Source organism: Dendrobates tinctorius, unplaced genomic scaffold (genome assembly GCF_039654945.1).
Source record: "Dendrobates tinctorius isolate UK_male_01 unplaced genomic scaffold, ASM3965494v1 ptg000051l, whole genome shotgun sequence".
Classification (NCBI taxonomy): domain Eukaryota; kingdom Metazoa; phylum Chordata; class Amphibia; order Anura; family Dendrobatidae; genus Dendrobates; species Dendrobates tinctorius.
Window position 1 is genome coordinate 8,748,326 of NW_027361719.1, and position 20,159 is coordinate 8,768,484.

General features: G+C 49.2%; 1 protein-coding gene and 1 long non-coding RNA gene across 2 annotated transcripts in view; one reads left to right on the plus strand and one right to left on the minus strand.

The window, feature by feature from the left end:
* The window catches only part of LOC141091387 (uncharacterized), a 104,330-nt gene extending 97,927 nt beyond the window's left edge, over nucleotides 1-6,403 (minus strand). The window contains exon 1 of the long non-coding RNA XR_012232496.1: nucleotides 6,271-6,403. This is a non-coding gene — a long non-coding RNA (uncharacterized lncRNA). The remainder of the gene's footprint in view (nucleotides 1-6,270) is intronic.
* Nucleotides 6,404-13,596: 7,193 nt separating this feature from the next.
* The window catches only part of CTDSP2 (CTD small phosphatase 2), a 47,614-nt gene continuing 41,051 nt past the window's right edge, over nucleotides 13,597-20,159 (plus strand). The window contains exon 1 of the mRNA XM_073576755.1: nucleotides 13,597-14,116. Within this exon, the coding sequence (XP_073432856.1) occupies nucleotides 14,053-14,116 (64 nt within the window). The 5' untranslated portion in view covers nucleotides 13,597-14,052. The remainder of the gene's footprint in view (nucleotides 14,117-20,159) is intronic.

Sequence of the window (20,159 nt, forward strand, 5' to 3'; positions counted from 1 at the left end):
TAGCTCTGTCTTCAACCAGAGCGGATAAGGGGGCTGATGCACTGGTGACTATCTTTTCAAGGGTAGGATTTCCCAGGAAGATGCTTACCGATCAAGGGACCCAATTCATGTCTCGCCTAATGGAGACTCTGTGAGAAAATGCAGGCGAAGCACCTGGTATCGAGTGCGTATCACCCACAGACCAATGGTTTGTGTGAATACTTCAACGGTACCCTCAAACAGATGCTCCGCATGCTGGTTGAGACCCAAGGGCGCGACTGGGAGCGGTACCTCCCACACCTGCTGTTTGCTTACAGAGAAGTTCCGCAGGCCTCGACGGGGTTCTCCCCCTTCGAGCTCCTGTATGGCAAGCGAGTCCGGGGACCCCTTGGGTTGATAAGAGAATCCTGGGAAGATGAGCCGAACCCCACAGAAGTGTCCATCGTGGATTATGTCATGCGCTTCCGTGACAAGATGCAGACCTTGATGCAGTTGGTGCATGACAACATGACGCAAACTCAGGCTGGCCAGAAGCACTGGTACGACCAGAACGCCCGGGAGCGGACCTACCAGGTGGGTCAAAAGGTGTGGGTGCTGGTTCCCGTACCAACGGATAAGCTTCAAGCAGCCTGGGTAGGCGCAAGGCCTTTCACGTCAATATGCTGAAGGCTCACCAAGAACATGAAGCTTGCGTCCTACCGGTCTGCAACCTGCCCGAGGATGGAGAGGAAGATCCCCTCCTGGACATGCTGACCCAAGCCAAGGCCAATGTGTCCACTGATGACATGGAGATAAGTGATTTGTTAACCGGACCCCAGCGGTCGCAGTTCTTGGCCACCCTGGAACCCTTTCGGGCCGTGTTCACCAACCGACCTGGGAGGACGGAGTTAGCGGTTCATGAGGTGGACACCGGGAATCACGCCCCACTACGGTGAACACCTTATCGGATCTCTGAGGAGGTGCAGCAGGTTATGCGCCAAGAGATCAATGAGATGTTACAGCTGGGGGTGATTCAACTGTCAAAAAGCGCGTATGCCTCGCCTGTAGTCCTCGTGCCTAAAAAGGATCGGACCACCCGGTTCTACGTGGACTACAGGGGGCTCAACGCCATCACAACCTCTGATGCACACCCGATGCCATACATTGAGGATCTGTTTGAGCGGTTGGCAAAAGCAAAATACATATCCATCATGGATTTGAGTTGGGGATACTGGCAGATTCCCCTGAGCCCTGAGGCGCAGGAGAAATGCACCTTTATCACCCCCTTTGGACTGTACAAGTCCACAGTCATGCCCTTCGGCATGAAAAATGCCCCTGCCACTTTCCAGAAGATGGTCAACCACCTGCTCCGGGGACTGGAGGAGTACGTGGTGGTGTACTTGGATGACATTGCCGTCTTCAGTTCCACCTGGGAGGAACACCTTCAGCAACTCCAGGAGGTGCTCAAGCGTCTTCACCAGGCAGGCCTGACAATCAAGCCGGGAAAGTGCCAGATGGGCATGAGCGAGGTCCACTAACTGGGGCATCGGGTAGGCGGGGTTTCATGAGTCCGGAGCCGGAGAAAGTGGACACAATCGCGTCCTGGCCCACCCCCAGGACCAAGAAACAGGTGAAGTCCTTCTTGGGCACTGCCGGGTACTATAGGCGGTTCGTACAGGACTATAGCGCCCTTGTAAAACCCTTGACCGACCTCACCAAGCAAAGGTTACCCCAAACAGTTAACTGGACGGCCGGCTGCAAGGCGGCCTTCCAAGCTTTGAAAACAGCCCTGTGTAACTTTACAGTGTTGAAAGCAGTTGACAGCAGTCGCCCGTTCCTGGTACAGACCGACGCCAGCCAGTTTGGCCTCGTTGCTGTGCTCAGCCAGGTCGACTCGGGGAACCAGGAGCACCCCGTATTGTACCTGAGCCGGAAACTTTTGCAGAGGGAAGTGGCATACTCCACCATCGAGAAGGAGTGCCTGGCCATGGTGTGGGCACTGCAACGTTTGCAGTCTTACCTGTACGGGCGCACCTTCACGGTGGTAATCGACCACAACCCTCTGAGCTGGCTGCACACAGTGTCCGGAACCAACGGAAGGTTACTATGCTGGAGCCTTGCTCTTCAGCAGTACGACTTTAACGTACAACACAAAAAGGGCAGCGAGCATCGGAATGCCGATGGGTTGTCCCGCCGGGGCGAACCCGCTGAGGTGCGCATGGTGGATTACCGTCAGGTTATGCCTCCGTAGCACACTCTAAAAGGGGAGGTGTAATGATACGTAAGATATGTCTGTAAGGTATGACTTCTGGAACCTTCCAGAATCCTCCAATCTCTGAGACTTTGCCTGTCAAATAGCTGCAAACCCCCCCTTCCTCACCCACAGCTCTGTGAAATCTGAGACTTCAGTGAGGATTCTTCCCCCTTCCCCCCCTCCCTACACAGGCAGGGAAAAGAATGTCTTTGTTTGATCCATGCGGGGAAAACATATGAATGGGAGATATTAAAAGAAGCCTAGCGCGGACTCCGGTTGCGACAGAAAAATGAAACATTTCTGTGATATGTGCTGATCCGGCTTCACTACGGTGGCTCTTGCGAAGTTCTAGCAACCCCAGAAACTGAGACAGTGGGATATACATAAATCCCCGCAGTTCGTGGAAGATTGTTAGCAGTGGTTGGGCATCCAAAATAACCCCCCTGCGATAAATTGTTATGTTAGGGCAAGACTAGCTTGTTGGTTTTTTTGTCACATGGTGCCAGCGGTGGGATAACTAAGATAAGCCCCCCTGCGCCTGTGATAGCCGTGTGTCGGCAGTGCGTCACATCCCTCCGTCTGTGACATACCGGTGTCAGCGGTGGGTCTGTGACATTCATGAAGAGGCATATGCCGGATGAACTCATCAGATAGGCAGCGTACTCCTCAGTTTGCGCCTTGCCACAAATCCTACTCCAACCTACTCAACAGGGCAGAGCAGTGCGCCTGCGCCGGAGCCACGACAGGAAGGAAAGAAGTGGACGGCATCGTATGAAGATGGGAGGCGCCGAACCGGACCAGGACACCCATCGGACAGGACCGCCCCCCCCCGGTGAGTATAATCTAACTCTTTTTTCTTATCTTTCAGGTAACATCAGTTACAGAATGCTGTAGATAAGCCCCTGATGTCGGTGCCGGCAGCTCATATTCGAAAAAAGGGGAGACAGATTCCCTTGTGGACAACCACACCAAGTTACCAGCACACAGGTCTGCACCCACCAAACCTCCTCCGATCAGCCACACTATTATATTTGAACCCCATTTTCCTCAAATTATCAAGAACCCCTTGCCTCATAGACGTAATTCTGGTCTTGGCGTTAGGTAAAGCGGGCAGCGCAATGAAATGTGACATTTTATTGAATCTGTCCACCACCAAAATTACAGTATTACCTGCCAACACGTGTAGATCAGTGATAAAATCGACTGATAAATGAGTCCAAGGTCTAATGAGAATCGCCAATGGTTGGAGAGACCCAGCTGGATGAGTATGAGAGGTTTTAGAACGTGCACAAACACTGCAGGCGGCTTCATACTCCTGAACATCCTGATGAACCCCTGACCACCAAAAACGCCAAGAAGATCAGTGGTGACTTTATTACCATTATTTCTGACCAAGAGCAAATCATGATGTTCACTAAGAACTCTCAGATGAACGTTCATAGGTACAAACAGTTTACCTAATGGACAGGCAACAGTGGCGTCCATCTGAGCCTCAACAATCTATTTCTCAAGATCGTAATAACCACCTCTTTTTGTAGCATAGGAACCGGTTCACAAATAATATTCACGATATAAGGCATCTCTGCCTTAATGTTCTTGTTCCCCGGCCTATATGTAACAAAAAAGTTAAAACAATGCCCATCTTGCCTGTTGAGACGTTAGACGTTTTGCATGCTTGAGATATACCAGATTCTTAAGATCAATGATCACCATTTGGTTGCTAAGCGTTCCCTGTTACCAAGGTCTGATATGACTTTTTGCCTATCTGGACCAGACATATTATATAGCCTGCTCTTTGACAGCTTGGCCCCAGGGACAAGATAAACGGCGCATTCATAAGGACGATGGGGAGCAAGTTCTTGGTACCCCTGCTCTGAAAACACATCACCAAAGTCAGACAGGTATTTAGACAGTCTGGGTATCCCCTTGCAAGCTGGGTGCCCAGTGTCCTTGACAATACTCACTCCACTTTGCTACCTCCCAAGTCTGCCAATCTACCACAGGGTTGTGCTGAGTGAGCCAAGGAAGTGTAAGAACCACAGGAGAGGGAAGACCCTTTAGCACATAACAAACAATACCTTCTGAGTGTATGGACCCTACCTGTAGATGTAACACTCGGACGACGTGAGTAAATTACCCGTCTGAAGGGTGTGGAGTCGATGGAGATTATGGATATACATATGGGCAGTGTATGTGTTTTGAGGCCCTGGACTTGTACGAACCTATCATCGATCAAGTTAAACCTCTCCTCACTGTTCGGAAAGACAAAAATAACCACCTTATTTTTGCCCAGATGGTTTTCAGCAGACAGAAAAAATTGTTTCCTACCCATGAAGGAGATATGTCCACCAGGGTTGCTAACCTCCCTGCAACCTGGGCTTCTTAGTTTTTGGTAGCTGTTTGCAGTGAAGTAAGTACACCCTACAAAACGCATGTTTTTTTTTTACCTGTGGAATTTCGGCATATAGTGCAAGTCTATGGGGAAATTGCACACAGACAACTTGGCATACCCGCAAGAGAAACTAACATGCTGCGGATTTTAAACAAGCGCCGAAGGTCACTTTACTCTGCATTAAAAAGCACAGTGGGCAGGAGATTTCTATGAATCCCTTCCAGTTTGCTGGAACAGTCAGACGTTGCATTTTGATACAGCAAAAATTTGCAGCTTCACAAACGCACCAAAAGCTCATCGTGGGAACGTAGCCTGGATCTTTTTGCTGAATTTTTGGAGCTGAAACTAAAACTCTCCAAATCCTCAAAAACTTAAGTCCAGATTCCTTAAGCCCAGTGTTTCATACGTCTTTCTTAATGATCTGCGTGGGGGAATAATATGAGTCTAAGGCTGGAGTCACACTAACCTGCGCAAAATACGGTCAGTATTTTACATGCGTAATACGGATGAATGGCCCCTAAACAGTGCTCCGTATGTCATCCGTAATCAAGGTGTGGTCGCGTATTTTGCGCATGTCAGCATCCGTATGTAATCCGTATGGCATCCGTATGGTGAGATTTTCTCGCAGGCTTGCAAAATGGACATATAATGGAGCCCTATGACAGTTTTAATAAAGAAATGAAAGAATAGATATAGACACATAGAATGCATAAATATATATATATATGTGTATTCTATGTGTCTATATCTATTCTTTCTTTCTTTATTAAACCTGTCAGTGTAAGTTTACTGTATAGCGCACTGAATTGCCGGCTTTGCTAAAAGACACCGGGTGCGTATTTCTCGCAAGTCACATGTGTGGTCCGTGTGTAATCCGTATTTTTTGCGCACCCATAGACTTGCATTGGCGTACTACGGGCGTAGTACGCTGACAATCGCAGCATGCTGCGATTGGCACGGAGCGTAGAATACGGATGAGAAATATACGGCTGGTGCGAGGGACCCCATAGAGAATCATTGGTCCGTGTGTAATGCGTGCTTTTAGCGCCTCTCACTCGGCCGTATTCCTCGCCAGTGTGACCCCGGCCTAATTCGTTAAGAGGCGCGCGCTACTTACTAAAGTGGGAGCATCTCTTCAGCAGCATGCGCTTCGCAGGAAATAAAAATCCAGTCAGGGACTGGAGTATCATTTCCAGAGCTAAGTACACCTTATGAATCCGTGCTGCGGACAACCTGTCCCGGTTCTGTCCATTTTGTGAAAGCTGGCCAAAACCGGTGGGAAAATGCCAGAAGTCGCAACATTTTTGCATCGCGTAAACATTTTGCAATAGTTGAAGATGTTGTGCCTAAACACCATGATGTAGTTTTCACTACAAGGTCGGCTAGTTTGGTGCAGCTGAATTCAGAGCCTATGCGGAGGCTTATATTGCCAACCCCGGCCCTTGTACCCAGGCTCGGACTGGCCCACTGAGGTACCGTTGGATTCCTCGGTGGGCCCCGCCCCCGAACGTCACTGTCACTCACTGGTCGCTCGTACCCAGGGCCCGGCGTCAGGTACCCGGCACACCCGGGCAAGTGCCGGGGCCCTGGCGAGATGGGAGGGCCCACTCACGCTGTCTGGGACTGGGATACCCGCCGGCCGCTGCCACGCCCCCCATGTACTGACCCCATCCTGCGCCCTCCGGGAGGGACCCACGCAGTGACGCAGCCCCTACAGCCAGCAATGATCATCGCTTCCTTCGCTGTAATCTTGTGTGCGGTGTCAGCACAGGACCTGTGATGAGGTCACAGGAGGGGAGGAGTCGGGTCACATGATCAGGGTGGCTGCAGGTCTCTGCTGTGCTGGTCGCTTGTCATTATGGTGCTGGTCTGGATGGATGAGGTAACGTTTATGTGTGGGACGGTGGGGTCAGGAGGGGTTTACAAGGTGGATGTAGCAGAGCCGTGTGTGTACTTTGTGTGGGGTCAGGAGGGGTTTAACAAGGTGGATGTAGCAGAGCCGTGTGTGTACTTTGTGTGGGGTCAGGAAGGGTTTAACAAGGTGGATGTAGCAGAGCCGTGTGTGTACTTTGTGTGGGGTCAGGAGGGGTTTAACAAGGTGGATGTAGCAGAGCCGTGTGTGTACTTGTGTGGGGTCAGGGAGGGGTTTAACAAGGTGGGTGTAGCAGAGCCGTGTGTGTACTTGTGTGGGGTCAGGAGGGGTTTACAAGGTGGATGTAGCAGAGCCGTGTGTGTACTTGTGTGGGGTCAGGGAGGGGTTTAACAAGGTGGATGTAGCAGAGCCGTGTGTGTACTTGTGTGGGGTCAGAAGGGGTTTTACAAGGTGGATGTAGCAGAGCCGTGTGTGTACTTGTATGGGGTCAGAAGGGGTTTTACAAGGTGGATGTAGCAGAGCCGTGTGTGTACTTTGTGTGGGGTCAGGAGGGGTTTAACAAGGTGGGTGTAGCAGAGCCGTGTGTGTACTTGTGTGGGGTCAGGGAGGGGTTTAACAAGGTGGGTGTAGCAGAGCCGTGTGTGTACTTGTGTGGGGTCAGGAGGGGTTTACAAGGTGGATGTAGCAGAGCCGTGTGTGTACTTGTGTGGGGTCAGGGAGGGGTTTAACAAGGTGGATGTAGCAGAGCCGTGCGTGTACTTGTGTGGGGTCAGAAGGGGTTTTACAAGGTGGATGTAGCAGAGCCGTGTGTGTACTTTGTGTGGGGTCAGGAGGGGTTTAACAAGGTGGGTGTAGCAGAGCCGTGTGTGTACTTGTGTGGGGTCAGGGAAGGGTTTAACAAGGTGGGTGTAGCAGAGCCGTGTGTGTACTTGTGTGGGGTCAGGAGGGGTTTACAAGGTGGATGTAGCAGAGCCGTGTGTGTACTTGTGTGGGGTCAGGGAGGGGTTTAACAAGGTGGATGTAGCAGAGCCGTGTGTGTACTTGTGTGGGGTCAGAAGGGGTTTTACAAGGTGGATGTAGCAGAGCCGTGTGTGTACTTTGTGTGGGGTCAGGAGGGGTTTAACAAGGTGGGTGTAGCAGAGCCGTGTGTGTACTTGTGTGGGGTCAGGGAGGGGTTTTACAAGGTGGATGTAGCAGAGCCGTGTGTGTACTTGTGTGGGGTCAGGAGGGGTTTACAAGGTGGATGTAGCAGAGCCGTGTGTGTACTTGTGTGGGGTCAGGAGGGGTTTACAAGGTGGATGTAGCAGAGCCGTGTGTGTACTTGTGTGGGGTCAGGGAGGGGTTTAACAAGGTGGATGTAGCAGAGCCGTGTGTGTACTTGTGTGGGGTCAGGGAGGGGTTTAACAAGGTGGATGTAGCAGAGCCGTGTGTGTACTTGTGTGGGGTCAGGGAGGGGTTTAACAAGGTGGATGTAGCAGAGCCGTGTGTGTACTTTGTGTGGGGTCAGGGAGGGGTTTAACAAGGTGGATATAGCAGAGCCGTTTGTGTACTTTGTGTGGGGTCAGGAGGGGTTTAACAAGGTGGATGTAGCAGAGCCGTGTGTGTACTTGTGTGGGGTCAAGGAGGGGTTTAACAAGGTGGATGTAGCAGAGCCGTGTGTGTACTTGTGTGGGGTCAGGGAGGGGTTTAACAAGGTGGATGTAGCAGAGCCGTGTGTGTACTTTGTGTGGGGTTAGGAGGGGTTTAACAAGGTGGATGTAGCAGAGCCGTGTGTGTACTTTGTGTGGGGTCAGGAGAGGTTTAACAAGGTGGATGTAGCAGAGCCGTGTGTGTACTTTGTGTGGGGTCAGGAGGGGTTTAACAAGGTGGATGTAGCAGAGCCGTGTGTGTACTTGTGTGGGGTCAGGAGGGGTTTACAAGGTGGATGTAGCAGAGCCGTGTGTGTACTTGTGTGGGGTCAGGAGGGGTTTTACAAGGTGGATGTAGCAGAGCCGTGTGTGTACTTGTGTGGGGTCAGGAGGGGTTTTACAAGGTGGATGTAGCAGAGCCGTGTGTGTACTTGTGTGGGGTCAGGGAGGGGTTTAACAAGGTGGATGTAGCAGAGCCGTGTGTGTACTTGTGTGGGGTCAGGGAGGGGTTTTACAAGGTGGATGTAGCAGAGCCGTGTGTGTACTTGTGTGGGGTCAGGAAGGGTTTACAAGGTGGATGTAGCAGAGCCGTGTGTGTACTTGTGTGGGGTCAGGAGGCTTTTACAAGGTGGATGTAGCAGAGCCGTGTGTGTACTTGTGTGGGGTCAGGAGGGGTTTACAAGGTGGATGTAGCAGAGCCATGTGTGTACTTGTGTGGGGTCAGGGAGGGGTTTTACAAGGTGGATGTAGCAGAGCCTTGTTTGTACTTGTGTGGGGTCAGGGAGGGGTTTAACAAGGTGGATGTAGCAGAGCCGTGTGTGTACTTGTGTGGGGTCAGGAGGGGTTTACAAGGTGGATGTAGCAGAGCCGTGTGTGTACTTGTGTGGGGTCAGGGAGGGGTTTTACAAGGTGGATGTAGCAGAGCCGTGTGTGTACTTGTGTGGGGTCAGGGAGGGGTTTTACAAGGTGGATGTAGCAGAGCCGTGTGTGTATTTGTGTGGGGTCAGGGAGGGGTTTAACAAGGTGGATGTAGCAGAGCCGTGTGTGTTTTTGGGTGGGGTCAGGAGGGGTTTACAAGTTGTACGGAACAGAGCCGTGTGTGTACGAGGAGTACGGAGCAGAGCCGTGTGTGTACGAGGTGTACGGAGCGAATCCGTGTGTGTACGAGGTGTATGGAGCAGAGCCGTGTGTGTACGAGATGTACGGAACGGAGCCCTGTGTGTACGGAGCTGAGCCGTGTGTTTTTGGAGCGGAGCAGAGCCGGGGGTGTACGGAGTGAAGCTGCGTGTGTACAAGGTGTGCAGAGCGGAGCCGTGTGTGTACAAAGCATACAAAGCGGAGCCGTGCGTGTACAAGGTGTATGGTGGGGAACATTTATACCTCCCGAGTCCCAACTGTCCCGGATCCAGCGAGACAGTCCCGATTTTGAGAGAGAGACTGCCCCAGCCGGGAGCCTACTTTCCCCGCGGGACACAGGAGTACACAGCGGAGTCCCAAGGAGCAATTTAAAACTTGCACGTAACGTGACGTGCTGGAAGCTGGCCAGAAATTAGGTCATTTCAGTAGGAGATTGTGACGGAACCATGGAGGCACTTCAGGGAATGCTTCAGATCCATCACCGTGTCCTCTGACAGCAGACAGCGAGATTGCCTTGGAATCGGGGATGTCGGCCATGTGAGCGGATCATGATATGTCCTGCACCAGGAGGCTCAGGTAGGCACTACAATGGGAGCTGGGCTGCTATAGTATCTTTATAGAATTTTTCTTTCTCTGTTTCTTTCTCTCTCTGTTCTTTCTCTCTAATCCTTTTTTTCTCTCTCTCTCTGTTCTTTCGCTCTCTGTTCTCTTTCTTTCTTTCTGTCTCTGTTCTTTCTCTCTGTCTGTTCTCTCTTTCCTCTCTTTCTTTCTCTCTCTCTGTTCTTTCTTTCCCCTCTTCCTCTGTGTTCTTTCCCCTCTTTCTTTTTCTCTCTACCTCTCTGTTCTTTCTTTCCCCTCCTTTTTCTCTCTCTCCCTGTTCTTTTTTTCTGTCAAATCTTTTTCTCTCTCCGTTCTTTCTTTCCCCTTTTTTCTCTCCCTCTCTGTTCTTTATTCCCCTCTTTCTTTCTTTCTTTCTTTCTTTCTTTCTCTCTCTGTTCTTTTTTTCTGTCCACTCTTTCTTTCTCTTTGTTCTTTTTCTTTCTTTCTTCTTTCTCTCTGTTCTTTCTTTCCCCTCTTTCTTTCTCTATCTGTTCTTTCTTTCTTTACCCTCTTTCTTTCTCTTTCTCTCTGTTCTTTTCTTTCTCTCTCTGTTCTTCCTTTCTTTCTCTCTGTTCTTTATTTTCTTTCATTCTTTCTTTCTTTCTTTCTTTTTCTGTTCGTTCTTTCTATGTTCTTTCTTTCTCTGTATCTTTCTCTGTTCTTCCTTCCATTCTTTCTCTTTCTCTGTTCTTTATTTCCCCTCTCTTCTTTCTTTCATGCGTACACTACTAATCAGTAGCCTCCATCACATGAACGTGTTTTGCCACAGAGCGAGTGTCCGTGTGGATCACATGCGTGTCCGTGTGATCCACACAGAGAGAAGTCCGTTTTTGGCCGTCACCACGGATGTCACACGGCATGAGTCGTGGTATGTGTTAAGGGGGGGCCAACTGAGACTTTTTCGCCCGGGGCCCTCAAAAACCTGGAGCCGGCCCTGCAGGGTGGGATTCAGCGGGTTCTCCCCGCTTCGGTGGAAAAGGGTGTTAAAAAAGCAGCCAGTTCCCCGAACCGGGGAGATTCACAGCCGCGATCCGGTACTTTGATGTTCCTGCAGTGCAGCCGGCAAGGAGCAGGAGCAGAGGAGGACTCTTGCTCTGCTTCCTAGTCCCGCCCGCTGCTCCGGATACCGCGCATTGATACGTCGGGTCGTTCTCTGCTCTGTCTCTGACTACCGGACAGAGCACAGCACACCCCAGAGGCCCCCGCCCCGCGCACTGATTCCTGCGCGCAGTGCGGCATTGGCGGGTAACTGGAGCTCGCTGGAGGAGTCACCGCCACTGCCCAGACTTGTCAAGTCAATGTGAGCTGAGCCCAGGCAGCGTGACGGAACGGTGATTTGTGCACTCCCGGAGGCCGGAGGAGCAGGACGGGCGGTGCGGGGCCTGGCCATCCAGGAGGCCGCGGCCCCGGGATTACAGTGACAGCCTGTCGCCTGTGTATCTGGTACACAGGCCAACGCCGGGTCAGTGAGTTACTGTCTGTATGTGCTGCGTATTGGGGACCTGTGCTGCCTACTAGGGACCTGTGCCTGCCTATTGGGGACCTGTGCTGCCTATTAGGGACCTGTGCTGCCTACTAGGGACCTGTGCCAGCCTATTGGGGACCTGTGCTGCCTACTAGGGAGCTGTGCCTGCCTATTGGGGACCTGTGCTGCCTATTAGGGAACAATGCTGCCTATTAGTGACCTGTGCCTGCCTATTGGGGACCTGTGCTGCCTATTGGGGACCTGTGCTGCCTATAGGGACCTGTGCTGTCTATTGGGGACCTGTGCTGCCTATTGGGGACCAATGCTGCCTATAGGGAACAATGCTGCCTATTGGGGACCTGTACTGCCTATTGGGACCTGTGCTGCCTTTTGGGGACCTGTGCTGCCTATTGGGTACAATGCTACCTATTGGGGACCTGTGCTGCCTATTGGGACCTGTGCTGCCTATTGGGACCTGTGCTCCCTATTTGGGACCAATGCTGCCTATTGGGGACCAATGCTGCCTTTTGGGAACAATGCTGCCTATTGGGGACCTGTGCTGCCTATTGGGGACCTTTGCTCCCTATTTGGGACCAATGCTGCCTATTGGGGACCAATGCTGCCTATTGGGGACCTGTGCTGCCTATTGGGGACCTGTGCTGCCTATTGGGGACCTGTGCTGCCTATTGGGGATGTGTGCTACCTATTGGGGACCTGTGCTGCCTTTTGGGGACCTGTGCTGCCTATTGGGGAGTTGTGCTGCCTATTGGGAATCTGTGCTGCCTATAGGGACCAATGCTGCCTATTGGGGACCTGTGCTGCCTATTGGGGACGTGTGCTACCTATTGGGGACCTGTGCTGCCTATTGGGGAGTTGTGCTGCCTATTGGGAACCTGTGCTGCCTATAGGGACCAATGCTGCCTATTGGGGACCTGTGCTGCCTATTGGGGACGTGTGCTACCTATTGGGGACCTGTGCTGCCTATTGGGGAGTTGTGCTGCCTATTGGGAACCTGTGCTGCCTATAGGGACCAATGCTGCCTATTGGGGACCTGTGCTGCCTATTGGGGCAGCTAATCGCACGGGTACCGGGAGGCTTTCGCTGCTAACACCGGCAGGCAGCAACGCTGCCTGGCTGGTCCGGGCGAATTTTAGCCCCCCCTGCAGATACGAACGCTTCGATTGGCTGGGCTGTGTAGCATCTCCCATGGAACTCTTGTTGGGACAAAGTGATCACTATACCCCCTACGTCAATCCTTGGGGGTGTAGATTCCAAAATGGGGTCACTTTTTAACTTCAAAGTAACACAGGTCAGATTTGCAAAAAATGGCCTGGGCATTAAGGTGAAAACAGGCCTGCGGCCCTAAAGGATTAAATGAATCGTAGTGCGGAAAGATCTGCAGCATATGAACAACGGTGCAGCTTTTAGTAGAATTAGGATGCTGAAATGATGCAGATTTGGCGTGGGATATACGGCAAAAGAACCCATGGTGTAATTCCACGATCTCAAAGCCTAAATGTTGAGTTGTACATTACTGTAGGTGGGCCCCTAAAATTAATTCCCTTGGTGGGCCCTAGACACCCCAGTCCGACCCTGCTTGTATCGAAATGTGGTGCTACTGGCGGTCACTGAGGCGGCTCAGTGGTTAGCACTGCATCCCTAGGTTCAAATCCCACCCAAGGCGGAGTTTGAATGTTCTCCCCGTGTTTGTGCACATTTCCTCCCACACTCCACAGACATCATACTGATAGGGAGTCTAGATTGTGAGCCCCGATGGGGACAGTGATGATATCTGTATAGTGCTGTGGAATTAATGGCGCTATAGACATGAATAAAATAAATAAAATGCAGAAAACGTAATAATAAGCCACATCTCATGTTTAGCTATCCAATTAAAGGAATTTCACAGTATTTCCACACCATGTGCACAGTGATGTCATGAGTGTTTATAGCTTCTCTTGGCCATCGTGTACACACCTATGACTGAGGAGTGACAGGAGCCATTCTCCTCAGACAGGACGTGTAATAAGCCTGGGTGTCACACACCGGCCATGGCCTGGACTGTGGGTGTTAGATACCCAGTGCAGCTGGCGCCGTGCACCGGGAGGACAAGGCGGGGAGCAACTGCCGAGCAGGTCGGCACTGACACCGCCGCCGCCATTAGCTGCACCGGGCTCCTGCGCTGGAATGTCGTTAGATAAACACTGCAGCGTACAAGCCCGCCCTTTTATACTGCCCACAGAGCTTCCAGCCAATCCCAGGCAGCAGCGGTTTCAAGTCTCCCCGCTCGCACTGCCCTGCTCTAGGAAAACAAAGCTTAATTTCCACGAAATCTTTTCTTTTCTCCGCTCTGACGAGCATAGCCTTTAATTGTGAGCCAAGTGACGTTCCCGGGGTGCAGCTCCAGAGGGGTTTGCAGCGCAGAAGAGGCAGATCTGGGAAGGTTGTTTATCTATAGTATTGGGGGGACCTTGAAACCGCCGCTGTCCTATTTCCTCTGTTGTTTTGCTTCTCTCGCTCCGGATTCTCCATGTTGAACCAATTCTGATATTTGGGCTGGGACCCGCCTGTGTATGTATGCGCTATACGTCCTGCGCAGGGCTGCCTCCTCCGCTCCGAGCTCAGTAGGCAGGATCGCATTGTCTAGGGAGAGAGTCGGGGGTCCGCACCGGAGATCGCTAGGGTGGAGATCTGCAGATCGGATCTGGGAAGACGCGATCAGCACTGGATCCGTGCAAGTATTAGATGGAAAGCAGCTGCATCATCACCCAAGTGCAGAGAGAAGAGCCTCTGGTGCATCCGAAGCAAGGTAAGGGCTGCGATCTGGCCGATCTGATCGCTCGGATATCGCACAGACTCCATCGCTGGTCTGTCGCGCGCCCCCCCGCCCTGTAATGGGGGGGGCAGGTATCCCTTCTATTATGGAGATTCTGTCACCTTGTATTTCTCCTGGCTCTAAAGAAGAGGGAAAACAAGTGGCGCCCCCTCCCTGGGTGAGGGGTGTGAGCTGCCCTCAGTTTAAATAATGCTTCTCCTCCTGGGGTAGGAAGAAGCCCCAGCCTGATGCCCAGCTGCCCCTGCTGTCACTGCTGCCACTGCTGCACTTGGGCTTATTTCTCTGGTTTTGGTGGTGGTTTTTTTTTTTTGCTGTCGGGCATTGGTTCTTTTGGGGTATTATTTGGGAGTCCCCTTTAGTCGGGGGAGGACGCCTCACTGTCTGGTTTCCTTTAATGGCTCACTGATCGGTATTGTGATAGTTCAAATTTTAGAAGCAAAAACCAATAGGATAAATTAAAAGTGGGTAAAAAAAGGTGAGAAGTATTTTATGATCCATAAATGGCTTTTGGTTTTCATCTTGAGACTTGATGAAACCCTTCATGTGCCTGATCCTGATGGTAATGTACCTGGATCTGTGTGTACTGTGTGTGTGGTTGTTACTGTATCTGTGTTTCGCTTTATTGAATCTTCTTTTGTTTTTTATAAAACCAAAATATTTCCGTCTCCGTCAGAACATGAGACATTGAGAATAGCTGCTCCTCATCCAGTCTCCGAATCGCCGTACGATAATAACGACTGTGGGTTGGGCTTTCTTTTCTGGGGATGAAGGTAGTAACTTTGCTCCACCTGTGCTGTTAGGCGAAGAAGTAACGTCTATTCTGTTTTTACCAAAACAACCAGCCATTTCCCAGAATCGCACAGGTATCTGCGCTTCACGCCTCGCTGTGGTCGTGCTGTGGTCGTGCTGCTCAGCTATAGCCCCGATCGCTGCTCCCCGTACAGAATATGTCCCTTGATCATCGACCATTTTATCGGTGTCCTTTTGAATTGGTTTGATCACGTTTTGTTCACATGTGTATGTATTTGGGAGGAGAAAAGGAGAAGGGAGAAAATAATGGTCTGTGCTCAGCTCAAAATGGATTCCTTGCATCTGTTTAGTTTGTGGGAGCCATGTGATGGCTGTCTGTGCAGCCACTAGTCGCGGAGCACATCCCACCCCTAGGTTGCGATCGTTGGTGGCGGAGCCGTGGATGGATCTGGCTGCACCCGTGTCTAGTACCGTGTGAACTAGTAACCGATCTGTGCCATAGGGGCCATGTTCTGGACCTATTGACGGTCGGCTTTGGTGTGCACTTATCGGGTGCAGCTGTTTGTTCGGGTTATACATTGCAGTGCCGATAACCATCTGGGATGTTTTCGACAAGTGTTGCACGTTCGGTGGCCAGTGCTCTTTGCTTGCCATTGATTTCTGTTGTTTGTACAAACGTGTGTAAATGAACTTGTTGACTTGAGTAACGTCAGGTGACAACAGACTGTGACAGGTGACAACAGCCAGAAATTTCCCTTACTAGAATAGTGTTTTCACCAAACCTCATAGAAAACTGGATAGACGTGACAAAAGGGCTTCAACCTATAGGAGACCCCCATACACTGCGTGTGTGGGGGGGATCTGTCACTTGGCTCATCACGTCATATTAAGTACCGTATTCTTATTATCTTAGCGGTTAGTTTTTCTAGTCTCATGCCTGACATCATATTACTATTAATAAATAAAGGTAATTTATAGGGAATATATATGATTTAATTGTTGGATACCCTATCTGGATCAGGATTGTGATTCTTTTTTTTTTTTTTTTTTCTCATGCCTGACATCAGATAATCTTGACTTCATCTATTATTGGGGGGGGGCACCTGTTCCTATCTTGTGAATGTGCAGTCACTTATTAAAGAAAGTTTCTATTGGAAAAGAGGTGGGATCTAGGCAGAGCCTACAGCCCTATTATTATTTTCAAGCCATACAGAGAATGTATAACTGGTGGAGAAGGATTGAACTTGATGGAGTATTTTTTTTTTTTTTTTTTTTTTTCAATCTGTGTCTTATCGACCGTAAGAAATGTAATATACAGTATGAAAATTGAGGGAAATGACTGACACCGATCTTATTAAATTTTAACTTCCTGTGTGACAATGTTTTTTATTTTCTAACTTAATATTTTTTCTTGACGATGTCAAGCATTTTTACAACTTTTCTTTTTTTTTTTTTTTTTTTCTTCCCATTTGACAGAAAATAGTAAGTCGTGCTTGGATTTCAAAGAAAACCGGGACAGAATAGTTTCTAAACATTTACATTCTGTTTCTACACTGATATGAAGTATGTCAGAGTGAGATGGGGAATACCGACCAAATTGGGCTACTTTCCCCCACGTTCCAGAATCCACCATTAGGGCTCATACTCGCATGCGAGAAACTCGGACGAGTCTCGCACGTCAATACCTGGCACTGCCGCAGGCACTCGGGGGCGGTGTCTGGTATTGACGTGCGAGACTCGTCTGAGTTTCTCGCATGTGAGTATGAGCCCTTAGAAGTCCTCTCCATATCTATACTGAGCCAGTTCTGTCCTCTTAAAATATTGAGAGAATTTTGCCAGGTGACCCCTTCGGGGTGGTGACCTCTTCGGGGTGGTGTCCATGCTGTTTGTGTTTGCATGAGAATGTTTGCAATTTGCATTCTGAGGAATTGGCATCTGCTCTGATAAGAGTTAATTGCATGAGTGTTCCCTAATATATGGGTTTTCAGAGTACTGCAGTATTCTGGAGCAATAACGTTTTCAGAGAGTTGACTTATTTTTATTATTAGTCTGTTACCAATTACAGGGTGTTTTATGACCGCTCTTGTCTCCTGCTCCACAGAAAATCCTGCAATATACTAATAGGTCAGGGATTGGAGCGTTTTGGATAATAAGTACATACCAGGCATACAGTGTAATGACAGTTCTTGGGTGCTGTGGCTCAGCTCCTATCCAGTTTAATAAGAGCACCTGAAACTGGCCATCACTCACCGTATCATCCCATTAAAAGCTTGTTCGGATGTCAGAGCATGGACCGCTAATATAGGTGTTTCAGATGTTGTGTATGCTTTTCTGACGCGCCAAGGGGGCGTGACATACCGGAAAAGGTTTAATCGAAGACGCTGACCATTCTTCCAACTTCCGTCGTGGCTTTGAGGGCCGTAGTGAGCCAACTGACAAATGGTATAGACTGTGGTCTAAAGATGCGCTGGCTTTATCGACCTTCATCAGGCTCTACGACAAATCTCGTGCAATGTTAAGACTTGTCTGGTCTGAGTTTGCGCTACAAGTCAGGCGGCTTTAGTAAATCGTCCCTCGTCTCTGGCCTCGCAATACAGGAATGGTGAGCGCCACGTGAAGTGCAGAACACATGTGCTGACACGAATCGCACCCTGTAAGGATTGCCGTGTACCTGCTCGTACAATGAATAGTTCATTCTTTGGCTGATGAGTGGGATATTCGGGCTTACTAGTGGTTTTTCTGGATGGTTTGACATGATCCTATATTATTAGGTACTTTTTTAACCTGACATTGAGAATTGATCTCATTGGTCTACAGACTCTGGCTCTCCAGGTGTTGTGAAACTACAAGTCCCTGCATGGCACCAGCTGTTTCCAGCTGTTCTAGGATGTGGAGAGTCACAGGTAGCACCATTTCATCTAAAAGTAGCTTATAGAGTCTACTTTGTTAATATCCCTTTAATTATGAAATATACCGGAGACTTGGCCTTAAAAGTGAAACCTCTGTTTACAACTACACACGTTGATATGGTGTATATAAATGGCAAGGAGTCCGTGGGCATCTATGGCTGCTATCCTCCCACCATAAAATCACTGCACTGAGTGCATGGCCACTACTGTGCTCCCAGTCAGACGAGCGACAGCAATACACAGCGAACAGCAGAGAAAACCCTCTTGTCTTTACTCTTAACAATTCATATGCTGCTATTGAAACTATAAGTATGTAATTATCAAATTGAGCTTCCTTTCGGTAGTATCACAGGGGATCCTAGTGATGTGATTGATGCCAATGCCTTACAGGGACAGTCGGTGTAGAGTGCACTGAAGGGCACGGTAATTGTTTGTATGCTGTCATTAGGTCCTGCTTTATATGGCTGACCAAACATCATCTACTAGCAATCCTTATAACTGTAACATCCCGTAAAGTGGACCTGTCACTGGGTCTAAAGTCTTTAGTTTTTAGTCTTATTTTATTTCCTTTGTCTGGGTATTTATTGTTCTTTCCCTTTTTTTTTTTTTTTTTTTTTTACTGCAATTTTTTTTAACGATTTTTAAAAGGGGGCGTGTCTCACATGATTCTGAGGAGGTGTGGCTTTGGCCTGATCTGCAGAGATACCTTGTGAGCCACGCCCCTTATAAAGACCATAAAAATTAGCACTGAATAGAAAGGCCCAAATCTTTGATACTGCATGGGGGGGTAAAAAAAAATAAAAAAAATAAAAAAGTGTATTACTCAGGGGATCAGCAGGGATAACATAAGACCAAGAACTGTCCAGTTATGTCCTGGTGGCAGGTTATCTTTAAATCTAAATATTACTTTTTTGATTTAACTAGGGACTAAAATCAAAGTGATCAATGTAAAACAATACAGCACGAAGGCCGGGTTCAGGCAAGTGTATGGAAAATAGATTAATCAAGAAAACTCAGGTGATTTCCCCCCCCCCTTTGTCAGCACACGTGCCCTTAAAGACAGTACACCTTGTACCACAGGAGACTAGTCATATGAACCTAGACTGACTTGGGGGAAAAAAATATTTAAAAAAAAACAATGCATATCTATATAACATGCTTGGGCTCAAAATTGTTCTGGTTTTCTTTTGTTAGGCCGGGGTCAGACTTGCAAGAAACTCGCACAAGTCTTGCATCTCAATACCCGGCACTGCCGCCGGCACCCGGGAGCGGAGCGTGCGGCTGCATGTATTTCTATGCGGCTGAATCCTCCAGTCCGAGTGCCACCGGCAGTGCCAGGTATTGACATGCGAGTTTCTCACAACTCACAAGTCTGACCCCGGCCTAAGGTGGTAATTGCGTTGGGATTGATTCATAAGTACAACTTGGGGATATAGTTTATAAAGCCTGTTGTGTTGTTTTCTCCCCTCCCCATGGCTTTTTTTGTGTTTTTTGTATGTGTGGATTGTAAAATATCGTTTCGCACATCATCTGCTGTGATATCTAATGGGTTAACCTCCTAATCTGGTAACTGGAGACATGTGCGGGGCTCGCTGGCGTCTACGATCTGGCGATGCCAAAGAACTATTTCTAGAAAGCATCTTCTTGTCAATTGGTGTTATCTGTGCTTTGTTAGTTTGTATTTTTCACATTACTTGATTACTTACACAAGAATGACTTTATATAATTGTGTATGAGAGAGAGATATATATATTAGAAGTCTGACATATACCATACCCAAAAAAGTAATTTTAACTGGTGGAGGTGATGTAATCCCAGGATCTGAAGAGGGTGATTTAGGTCAGAGTATCGTTATAATAAAAATGAAAAGGAGGGAGGGAGGTTGTAATATGTGTTACTTTATTCTATGAAACAGAACCTTGGGTGAGTGAGAAATTGCATTTTTTTTTTTTTTTTTGTATGGAAATTCTGTTTAGTGTGGAGCTCTCTTCTGTCGATAATTTATTTGTCCTCCTGGAGGTTTCCTGATCTAATTGTTTGGTATATAGCAATCATAATTTTTACTGACCACATAGGTGTAGCTGGCACTGTACCTTTCCAGCTGTGTTCACATCATTTTAGGGTGCAACATAGGGCTGTGGAGTCAGTAAGGCAGGCTTCACATTTGCATATGGAGGATCTGTGGGCTTCCTCCGTGAAGCTCTGCCCACGTCTGCACCCCCTCTGCTCACCTCCGCCTATGGCCGCATACTTCTGCATGCAGCCTGCCTACCCTATCTTTAGCATTGGGTACGCAGGTCGTGCCGCAGTATGCGGATGCCTTCACAGTATGCGGATGCCTCCGCATGCGTCGTTTT